The sequence below is a fragment of the Saccostrea cucullata genome, unplaced genomic scaffold (genome assembly GCF_032062105.1).
Source record: "Saccostrea cucullata isolate Sc308-1 unplaced genomic scaffold, CSIRO_AGI_Scuc_v1 ctg2137, whole genome shotgun sequence".
In the NCBI taxonomy this organism is placed as follows: Eukaryota; Metazoa; Mollusca; class Bivalvia; order Ostreida; family Ostreidae; genus Saccostrea; species Saccostrea cuccullata.
In genome coordinates, this window is record NW_026921658.1 from 1 (window position 1) to 12058 (window position 12058).

At 36.3% G+C, this 12058-nt stretch overlaps 2 protein-coding genes across 2 annotated transcripts; both read right to left on the reverse strand.

Annotated features, from left to right (window-relative positions):
- Positions 1-119: 119 nt before the first annotated feature.
- On the reverse strand, positions 120-5423 carry LOC134260519 (uncharacterized; the record flags this gene model as incomplete). The annotated part of the gene is made up of 5 exons (XM_062743073.1): positions 5306-5423; positions 4606-4702; positions 2897-3036; positions 2732-2772; positions 120-173 (listed from the first exon to the last, which is right to left on the reverse strand). Coding segments are annotated over exons 1-5 (396 nt in total), but the record flags the coding sequence as incomplete, so codon positions are not given.
- Positions 5424-7304: 1881 nt separating this feature from the next.
- LOC134260514 (uncharacterized) lies at positions 7305-11492 on the reverse strand. The gene is made up of 7 exons (XM_062743070.1): positions 11185-11492; positions 10109-10177; positions 9389-9833; positions 8749-9297; positions 8350-8587; positions 7725-7928; positions 7305-7558 (listed from the first exon to the last, which is right to left on the reverse strand). The coding sequence occupies exons 1-7, from the start codon at positions 11490-11492 to the stop codon at positions 7305-7307; spliced, it is 2067 nt and encodes a 688-aa protein (XP_062599054.1).
- Positions 11493-12058: the final 566 nt, after the last annotated feature.

The following is a 12058-nucleotide window of genomic DNA, read 5'->3' on the forward strand; positions in this document are numbered from 1 at the left end:
TACCAGATTCATTGATGCAACAAAAAAAGACACCTAAATCAAAAAAGAAGCTTCGCTTTCAGTCACCAGTTGTCGTACCAAGAGAGTGTCATCCTCATGTGACATATCACATCAGTTACCCTCACCAGAATTAACACTCCATTAGTCTCCATTACCTCCTCCTTTCCCTTTGTCTGCCAAAATACGCAAAATCCAGTCAAAACCATCAGTGGATAATAAATTACCAGCCAAGAAAAGAAAGCTCGACATAAACTTATATAGTGAGCTTTCTAAATCGGAGAACCAAAAATGGATCAGCAAATAAACAATTAACCACAAAGAGAAGATTAAAACAAGACAATCACTTGACTCGGACATAAATGCTGTTCAACAAATTCTAAAGCAACAGTTTGGCGATATTAATGATTTTCTACAGACGAAAAGAACTCCATTATGGGAAGACAAAGAAACCCAATGGAAATACGGACTCCAAAACGTTATGTGTATTGCCGTCTAGATCTACCATAACGGAAAATTCCACTGGGTAGCTTATATGAAATTGAATGGGCAAAAACATGCTCTTGACAGCTAATGCAACGGGAAAATCAGCACATTCCTGCAAATACAGCTGGCTAGAATGCACGGCAGCAAGTTTCACAAAATGACAGTCTGCATCCCACAAATCCAACAACAAACAAACAGCGTTGATTGTACATGAAATTTGTTTGCAAATGCAGTTCTGTTTTAGTTACAATCAAGGTCATAACCTCTTCAATTTTGATGCACCATTCCTTAGACAGCACTTGATACATTGCGTAGAGAAAGGGTCCTTGTGTGCTTTAGTTAAAACTAATGCAAAGCTTACCAAAAAGAAAGTGTTTCATGTGACTGTAAATATCAATCTCATGAAGAAAATGATAGGTTGTGATGCCTCTTACAGGAGTTGGAGATAGCGAGGAATAGTTATGCACACAATACAGAAATTGAAATCAAAGAACACTTTTCCTAATACAGTAGGATTGACAATAACTAACGGTTAATAAAATATATCTCCTCCGCATGATGTCTGTGAAGATTTTTGTTTGTTTGTCCGTTTATCAAATAAGTTGAACAAGAAAGGTTGGAAATATTAAATCCCCAAGTGCAGACATACACGCTACGAAGCATGATACGACAGGATATTCGTCTTACTATTTGATGTTTGGCTGCCACGACAAACTCGCCATAAATGTTTACTTGGGAATAGACAAGTTGTTGGAGAAGCCAAGGAATAGGGAAGCTCATGTGAGTAAACTCAAAAAGCGTTTGGATTTTGCTTACAAAGTTGCCAAGACATATATGGATAAGAACACAGAGAGATGCAACAGGTGTATGATATCAAAGATAGAAATTCACAGCTAAAAAGTGGAAAAAATAACTTTAAAGGAATACAGACATTCCAAATCAAGAACAAAGTGGTGAAAAATCAATTCTTCAATCAAGATCGAACATATTTGCTCTGGCGTAGCGTGCCAGTGCTCTTCTCACCACTTAGCTATTGAGACCATAGATATCAACTGATTTCACGCACCTGTGAACCCGGTGACATACATGTATGATAGAATTATCAAAGTACCGAAACAATAATTTTATCCTGAGTCGGAAGAGGGGTACCAAACGTTATTTTAAAGATGGCCTTAAGGTCGGTATACACGGTAAGATTTGTATTATAAGATTTGTATTATAATACAAAATCTTACTGTGTATACACTCTTAATACAGTGTATCATAAGATTTTTCGAATCTTATAAAACTGTATTAAGAATAGAGCAATGCTCTATTTCCTATTACAAGTCTTAACTTACTTATCACTTTCAACCAATGAAATGTAACGACACTAGGGGTCATCCTATTTTTATCATTACTTAAAAGCACATGGTAAATAATAATGGTCGACTTTACAAGTAAAGACATCGAAAAACTCGTGGCTTAATGGGAAGAGGACGTATCGTCAGTAAACAATGGCTATTTCCATTACTATGTCGATACAATATATCCCAGTGAACTTGAAATAAAAGATAACACAAAGTCTGAGACATCTGTTTCATACTTGGATATTCTGCTTCAAAAGGACGTTAATGGTAACCTAACAATCAAGCTGTTCAATGTATGATAAACGTGACGACTTCAACTTTTTCTTAAACTTCCCTTCATTATGCAGCAAGATACCTTCGTCACCTGCATTTATATATCTCAGTTGATTCGATGAGCAAGAGCATGAACAATTTCTAAAACGAGGTAAATTATTGACAAACAAGTTCATGAAACAAGATTATCAGCAGTCTCGTTTCAAGTCATCTTTTCGTAAGTTTTTTAGCAGATATAATGACTTCGGCAGCAAATGTAAATTATCATTGAGTTAAATGCTGACTGACGTTTTTCATATTTATTCTTAGTCCATTATTTATGCCTGAATTGACGACAGATTTTTCCGATATTTTTCGATTATGACAAGGGGCACACGGCGGGTGTGACCGGTCAGCAGCGGATGCTCACTCCTCCATGACAACTGATTCCATCTCCGATGTTTTGGAGGTCCAAAACTTTGATGGACTTTGATGTTGAATACTGCTCGTTATCTCCAAATCCTTCATTCGAATAAATTACTCATTTCTCAACATGTTTAATTTACTTTCTTTTCATTTACAAGGTTTTTGATATATGGTTATTAATAATAAATTTTGAAGACAGACAGGCATGTTACAGCAATTACTATTAGACAAGTCTTTAGGTTCTCTCCTCCATTTGTATTATCTGAAATAAAACATTTAATCTAACTTATTAATAATTTTTAACAAAAAATTAATTTAGATTTAGATAATTCTTAATATGATCTTCCTATTACATGTGTTGAATCAAGCTATCCTTTATCGCTTACCACATCCCCACTTCTTTCGCTGTTCTTTCAACAGATCCGTAGAAGTTATTCCTTTGCTGATAACCAGGGCAGGTGCTATGGGTTTTGAGTTGCAGTAATCAGTTACTGATTTTATACACTTCATTTTTCTGCTGGTGGTACTGTAAAAACAAATAAAAGTTCGTAATTATACACAGATAATCTTTCTTTCATTATATTTGTATATCTGAGCCTACCGCTACCATGGAGGTGGCACTCATTTTAATTCAGTAGAGTGAAGATTCAGACGAAACAAAAATCTTTTCATACATATGGAGTCACAAACATTTACAGCTGGACCTAATAAAACAATACTATAGTAAACTATAGTTAACTATAGTACCAAAGTGATAACTTTTGAACTTTGATTTACTATGGTGAAAACTTTGGAACTTGGATTTATTGTGGTGAAAACTTTGGAACTTTGATTTACTATAGTAAAAACTCTGGAACTTTGATTTACTATAGTAAAAACTCTGGAACTTTGATTTACTATGGTGAAAACTTTTGGAACTTTGATTTATTGTGGTGAAAACTTTGGAACTTTGATTTACTATGGTGAAAACTTTGGAACTTTGATTTACTAATGTAGAAACTAGGGAACTTTGATTTACTATGGTGAAAACTTTGGAACTTTGATTTACTATCGTGAAAACTTTGGAACTTTGATTTACTATAGTAAACTATAGTTTACTATAGTATTTTTTTGTTAGGGGAGGGCTACATTTTTACATATACTTGGCACTCAGACACATCGAGAAGTATGGGGTCGTTTTGTGCAAAAAGTGCGACAGTGGACCTCGCTTTTTACGGTGAAATATTTGGATATAACGAGTATTCAAACTCAAAAGCCAAATTAACAATTCCCTATAACAGCAAAGCAAAAATGGTCCTCAACAACATCAGAGTTTAGGTAAGATGCCATGGAGGAGTGAGCATCCTCTGCCGATAGGGCACAGCCGCCGTGTGCTCCTTGTCATGATCGGGATATAACGGGAAAAATTCTGGACAATTCAGTTTGTAAATAATGGCCAATCAATAAATTAAATCGTAAGGTAGTATTTGACTCAATGATAAGTTATATTTGCTGACATCATTGTATTGACTATAGAACGAAATGATCACTAAAACGAGACTCAAAAAGTCTCATCCTAAGGACAGGTCTCCACGCCGCACAGTGGACTTAGAATCCGCGACGTTAGGATCAACTCCTCGACTATTTAGCAGACACTCTAACCACTGCGTTACGAAGGCGATCCGATGCAACGCAAATCTGAAGCCAAAGCTGAACGTGTAAATTTGGTAACCTCAGATTTGACCATGTTTCAGGCTGCATGCTGTATTGTTTAGAAACGATATCAGTCACAGTCATATAATACACAGTCAATTATCGTTATTGTGCCCACAAAATTATCAGCCTTTTGGGCGGAAAATGGTAGCGACCTCACGTTTTTGATGCGTTTTCAATAACGTTTATCACATTTAGTTCGAATAAAATTGTTCACTAAAATTAAACAACAATACAACGATTCGGATTCAAATACACTTTTCTGATAATAAATAATTTAGATAATATCGGGTGCAAAGTTTGAGAAATGGATACCAAGGGGGAAAAAAGGTATTAAGGAATTTACTTAAGATTCTGAGGAAGCGGGTATAATCTTCCTTCATAGGTAAAGAGAAAAGTATACCTGCAAATCTGTGATTTCATACCCATGGCGTGTAACTCATAGCTAGCTCTGTTACAGTTTTGTAACTCATCATCTGAGCAGTCGAGGGCATTGGATCCTAAAATATAAAACAAATAACACCGTTTCAGTAGAAATTCTATCCAGGATTCAATTATGGAATTAAAGCGAAGGCGTCAAGATTGCTAATATATTGTATTACAAATCGTTAGCAATTTTTCGCCACTTTCGAGGTTACTGTAATTTAAAAAATCGCTGAAATAAATACCGATTAGTTATAGTTATTTTGGTAGGTTAAAATCCTCTCGAGAATTTTTCATTTGTATGGAGGCGCAATCACTTGCCGGTGGAGGGCTGAATGTGTACACCTATAGTCGGCATTCAGGACCATTGAGAAGTGGGATTCGTGCCAACTCCTACTGCAACACGAGAATCGGTTAATATGGCCCTTAGAATCGATTTTAACGCACTACATCGTGAGGATCAGTTCCTTTACTCCACGACTCTAGAGTTAGCGCCCTACTCACTGCGACCCAAGGGCAACAAGAAAACTTAAAATCTCTAAACTTGCGTCTTGCTTCAATTTACAATATGAAAAATACATGGAAGGGGCGCTATACGTAAAAAAACATTTTTTTTTTCATTTTTATAATATATAGATTGCCTATTAAAAATGACATTTCTTGAATGATAAAAAGATTACCTCCAGGAAAGATAGCAAAAGCAAAACATGTTAGAAACAATATGGTTTGTATCTTAGAGAACATCTTTGTCTTCTTCCTGTTAAAGAAGAATATGAAAATAGGAAAGTCGCATAGTAAACACACAAAGGGACTGACAAAAATAATCTGCATTAATAAGGAAATATAATAAACCCGAGATAACAGATCCATGGATGAGAAGATAAAAGTTTGACTAATTTAAATTGTATATGACACAGCTAGTTTTCAAGCTTCCTTAAAATAAAGGGATCTCAAGTCCTGTGTAGGCCTATTTCAGATATTCTCAACTTTTGCAATTTGTGAAAAATAACATTTGATAAAATTACTTATATATATATATAAAGGTATCTGTAAAATAGTTTCTTTTCTGTTTATAAAAAAACACGCAACATACCTTTGTTGATTCAAAAGAAACTCCACGACATTAAAACCTTCCTTACACTCTTGTGCAAATTTAAGTAAATAAATACTCGGTAATTTGATGGAATTATTAAGTAACACATTTAACATCTAACATAAACATCAACATTTTTAGTTAAAGTCAACAGTAGCATTAAATTCAGCCTAGTACTTCACGTAGGGCTTTGCAATAATGTTTAAAATATATTTTCTTGAATTTACGAGACGATTTGAAAAGAATATGCATACGAGACAGTAGTGAATGGTCATAAAAGCGTGCGGCAATGTAGAATACAAAATGTGATACGTAAACAAGATATACATGATTGGAACTGAAAATTGTTTTGTTTATGTCGTAAATCATTGGTTTATTAGTCGTTCGTATGATAAATACAAGTGCAGGTTTTGCGAGTATACATACCAGCATTAACTAAGGTGTTTTTAAAATTAACTTTGAAATTTTGATCTGTGAATTTTTTGGGGGGTCCAAAATCAATTGAAACACTAAAATTCTTGAGCAGAGCAAACAAAGAACTCTGAAAATACTGGGTCCGTCGTCAAAAACAAATTTTAAGTCTGAGAATTTACCGAAATCCTAAATCTAGAACCTAGTTAGCAGTAGTAATGAAAAGTTGAGAAAAATAAAAATTCTAACACTGTTTTTAGCTCTTTCTCGTTAGAGACCAAAAGAGCTTATGCAATAGTAAGCTGTCCGTCCGTCTGCCTGAATGTAAAAAAAAACATTATAAAATGCAACTCCTCCGACAGTTTTGTTCTGATTTTAGAATTATACTCGACACACAAGTCGACTAAAAAAAGATTCATAACCAGTTTTTAATTACTTTGAACAGTGTAGCTATGGATACTAAAAAAAAAAGATTCCCTGAGATTCCTTTCAAACATAACTTCTCCTTTAGTTTTGATCTGATTTCAATAAAACTAAGCTCATGCGAAAAATATTTCCTCAAATTCATAATCGTTGCCATGGTAACTAGAATGGACATTTCTTAGACATTAGTTTAAGAGCCAGTCAGCTAGAAAACCATGCAAAAGTGTCCAAATCGGAGGCTGTCGCATCTGATGAAATTTGTAGAGGGACTTCATAACGTTGCAAGTGAAAAAAAAGCCAAAATAATTTTCCATCATCGAACATGGCAGCTGTAGGAAGCGCCATCCCTTTTGGTGGTTTAAGCCCCACCCCTCAGGTCCTAGGGGGGCAGGGACAATGAAATTCTGAAAAAAAAAGTTCCCCTTTACCCATATATGCTGTATACCGCATTAAGTTCAGTTGTTCCACAGATGCTAAAAATGTTCAAAAGTTTACGACCGACAAACGATATCGGACAATAACAGATAGCAATAGGTGACTTTAGTTTACATAGGCGGCTTTAAAAGACAACATGTACCAAAAGATCACTCAAGATGAGCTACATTACTTCTAATAAATATCATACATTTGCATGAACAAAAATCAGCATTTTCCATTCATGCAAAGTGTTTTCCGAATACTAATTTTTCATAATATTGGGATCAAGTTTAATGAACGAAATTTCTAATGGTTTTGATTCTTATCTCACAGAACTAGCGAACAGACTCCTGATCTGACGAAGTTAACCATTCATCTCTGCTGAACTGTTTCAAGCCATCATCATTCCTTCGAACTCTCCGGTTTGCAGCAATCTTGTAACATTTTGGTCTTCTTGCTGTTTTTCGCAATTTACATATATATTGTACAGGAATTCCCTCACTTTGAACTAAATCTCCCCGAATTTGGCTCTTTTGAGTGCCCATCCTTCTGGTTTTTGCTGTTACACCTGGATGGGTTTTCTCTGTGCCTTGCAAAGGATAAAAACCATCTAACACTAGTGATGTGGGAGCACATTCCCACCACTCTTGACCCTATTTTGCATTTGCAAAACCATGATTTTATATTTATCTCATCAAACCCAATCCACAATAAATACTTTTTTGCCGATATATGCCTGCTTTGAAGTTTTGCACGTAGAATTCCATCATGGTCATTGTTGACGTAAATTTCATAGTTGCCATCTTTATCCAGATGTTCCTGAGCATAGGATTTAGCTAGTTTTATCTGATATACCCCCATTGTTAATTCACGTATTTCTTCTTCCGACAGTTGCGGAAATGCAATGCTTGTGTCGCTGGCGTCAATCTTCCGCCACCTTACTTCCCTTTTGTCTAAACCTACATTTAAAAAAGCATGTTACTCATAATTAGTTGTAATAAATTTAGAAATTCATAATTTATCAAGATATTATAAAACAAGCATTCTGAGAGCACTGCATAAGCAATAGTCCCCTATCGGCATGTAAAATCTGGTCCCCGTTAAAAAATGAAAATGCCATAACTCTGTAAAAAATCATTGAAGCGGAATGAAATGCAAATCTGATTTATAACTCATCAAGATGCACACCTACTAAAAATTCAGCTTAATATTTGCAAGCGTTTAGAAAAAAAAATAACGATAGGAAACCCCTATCAATGAAGTGGAACGAAGTACAATCTTGACCTGTAATCACCTCCGGTTTCACCGGCAGGGGAGTAATAATAGACTAGAAATTACATTGATGTAATGCTCTTATATTGAGTTACAGCAGCAATTTACCATTTGTCTCTACATATTCCTTGAGTACATTGACTTCCTTGGAGAGAAAACGCATCTTCGCAGCTGTCGACAAGTCACTCTCTAATCCTGTACTAACATCAGGCCTGAATTTATTGCAGATGGCACTAATGATCCGAACATAGTCTCCGATGTGTGGTATCTGGCTAATGGGAATGGTTCTGTCCAAGTAATTCCAGGTTTTGATTCTACCATTAACACTTTCGACGACCCATCGTAGCTAAAAAACAAATGTTGATCTTAATTGATTTACTTTGATTTACAGTTCTTTTTCATTTATTTAATCAGAACACAATTGAAATACTTCTGAAAATTACATCTTATATACATTTTAAAAATAATTATGCTTTTGATCTTGAGTTTCTTCAATAGTTATCTTACTTTTGTAACTAAACGTGTTGCATTAGACTCTTCTGTTGTGTGTTGCTTTGTTCCACGTGGTAGAAAGGAAGGCATTTCAACATGAATTCCAATGTCGTTGAGTAGAGTTTCCGCATCCCTAAACCCTCTATCGACAATGAATATGTCTTCCTCCTTTATCCAATCTTTAATTTCCTCTACGTTGGTTTCTATCATATGCGTCAAAATCTTAGCATCTGAATTCTTGGAGTCGGCTAGGTATGGCCCAAGCACTGAAACAACGTACCCCGATGTAGTAACCACTATCATAGGTTTAATCAACGGCCTGTGTTTATGAGTACTAAATGATCTTCTTGAGAATGTAAAATTACCACTTTTTTGTAGGTATATATATGTCCCATCAAGTACTAGTATTACTGGATTTTCAGTTACAGTACAGAGCAGCTCTTTTGCAAGTGGACGGGTGTGGTTTTCTTTAACGTCCTCCCGGGTAATGTGGGAAAATCCCAAATGATGTGGAACAAAGTTCAACATCAGAGCATGTTTTGCTGTCAATACAGCACGCCTTATCTAGAAAAGAAAACACAGATCTATACTATTATTTTTTTAAAGAGATTACAAAGAACTACAATGTAGATTATTTGTAAATTAAAGAAATCACCTGCCATTTTTGCATGCCAAAGAGAGTTCCAAGCAAATGATTGCTCATTCCACAACGCAATTTGGTTAATAGAATAGCAATACAAGTCCTCACACTTCTGGTCTTGGTTGCCCTTATGTCAACGTCTTTCAGGTATGAGAGCAGCTCATCAAACTGGTCTTTCGTCAACCCAGTAAGATTATAATAATCTTCGTTATCCATACTCTTGGCGTCATCAAAGTTGAGTCTAATACTTTCATTCCGTAGAGCGAATTCCCTAGTTTGTTGGAGCAGTTCTACAATGGATGTCCTGTTGATATTTGTGTCAGGGTTTGTTTGCTGCATTTGTTGTAGTGCATCGTCAGTAAACTCTTTATCTGCAATATGTTTTGGGCAACATCTAGAGCCGGCAGGAACAAACATTTTTTTCCGTAAGAAAGCTCTGACACGGGCATACTGAGTCACCCTATAAGCTTTGGACCTGGCTTTTTACATATAAGACAATTCGCATGGCTCTTTGATGTGCTGGGGATGCTAAGAGTCACAGAAGGTGGACTTGCAGTCACAGACATTTTCATTCTTTTATTTGGTTCACTTTCCTGAGTACTGGAGATACTTTCAGAAGTTGGTAATTGCGATTCACACATATATCTGCACTTCCTACACAGAACCTCTTCTTCTTTTACCTTTTGTAAATACTTTCTTTCTAATATTGAAGTATGTTTAGGTTTTATTTTGTACCTGTCGTTTGGTGTAGTCCTCTTATTACACAGAATACAGGGAGATGATTTAGGTCCTGTTCCTGGCATCCTGTATTAATGTACAGACAAAATTAATTACTCCACCTTGCAACACATTTGTGAATCTCAAAAGAAAACCTTGAAAATAAATTTAAAAGTAACAAAAATCTTAAGAGCCATCATCATCGCCAGATATATATGTAAAGTAGAAAAAAAATTGTCTTTTATCGTTATTTTTTACACCAAATATATATATATATATTTTTACATTGTAATTAATCTTAAAAAAAATAAAGAGCACTGTATTTATTTTTTCTATCAAAAGCTCTCACCAAAATCATTTCATTAAAATATATTAATGGAAGACATACCCCGGTATACCTTTAATTTATACATTACACCCTTACCTGATTTAGTGTCAGTAGTTAATCCCATCCATTTATCAATTTAACTCTCTTCTTGTGATATTTCTTTTCTGTAAAATGTTATATTATTATAAAATATGCATATACAATTCTACATTTGGAAATAAATAAATAAACAGATTTTTTTTTAATTTCTAGTAAAAGATTTTTGAAATATACATTTATAAATAAAAAAAAATTACTCCCCGAGTGAGATTCGAACTCACAACCTTCCGCGCGGTTATGCTACGTTTACACTATGTTCCCGGCAGCCACGGCAATCACGTTTCAGGCCACCGTGGAAAAAACGGGACGGGCGTGAGAAAACTTAGGGCAACGGGATGGGCAAACGTAACTCATCGCGATTGCCGTGGATGCCGTGCCAGATTTTTAAACTGTCAAAAAATTTGCCACGGCGGCCACGTTGCAGATGTGAAACTTAGTAGGTCGTAGTAAAACGGAATAAACGCAACAAAACGCGACAGCACGTAATAGACCGTAACAGAACTTGGAGGCAGTCCGCAGTGGGACGGGAGAATGTATATTTCCATTCATCTCACGGTCCATTCACGTTTTGAGACGTTTTGCTGAGTTTAGTCCGCGTTCTGTCACGGCTAGTTCACGGTTGTTGTCCGTTTTATCACGTTCTGCCACGTTTCATCACGGTCCTCACGGCAAACTAGGGTGTATGGTAGCCGTTTCCTCGCGTTCAATCGCTGTTCGTCCCGGCATGTTACGGTTTATGGTCCCGGTGCGTTGCGTTCTACTACGGTCTGACACGGCGCACGCGGTCTGAGAGGAAGCATATAAAAGCGGGGAACTGCAGAGAAGTTTCATTCGTCTTATTCGTCTCATTCCTAGTTGCTGCACTCCTGCCTTTCCTCTCTGTAACTGCTGCTGGTTCTCTTCATTTTGACGACGTGATTTTAGGTATGCACCCAGCAAACACGCGAAAATAAAATCTTCGTCTTGGGAATTCATGATGCTTTATCTTCGAAGGGTCATGATACAATGATTGTTTCTGGTTAGGAGACCTTCTCTGGTAAAAACATCATCCATAATTTCCCGGCGTCCATGTTTCATACGTAGAAAGACTTGACAGAACGTGAGAAACGTATACGAACTTCATAAGAACGCGAGAAACGAGAGGGGACCTATCAGAACGTAAGAGGCCTGGGGGGAACGTGCTGGCATACGTGGCAGAACCGTAGTGCGCCGTGGAGCCTCCGGCACTCCACGGCAACTTCTTCCTACGGCCCATCACGGATTCCATAGAAGACCGTAGAAGACCGCAAAAGAACTTGTCAAGACTTGGATATAGAGGGGAAAATAACCAAAATCTCACGGCGCACTACGTTTCGGGCAAACGGGGCTGCCGTGGCCGCCGGGAACATAGTGTAAACGTAGCATTACCTACCTACTATAACCATTCAGCCATTCAGGATTCATACATTTTCTTATAAAATATTTTAGGTCTACTTTGATGCGCAAGAAATTTATTATAGCTCTTAAATTTTCGATTATCAAAACATTTCACATCACTAATA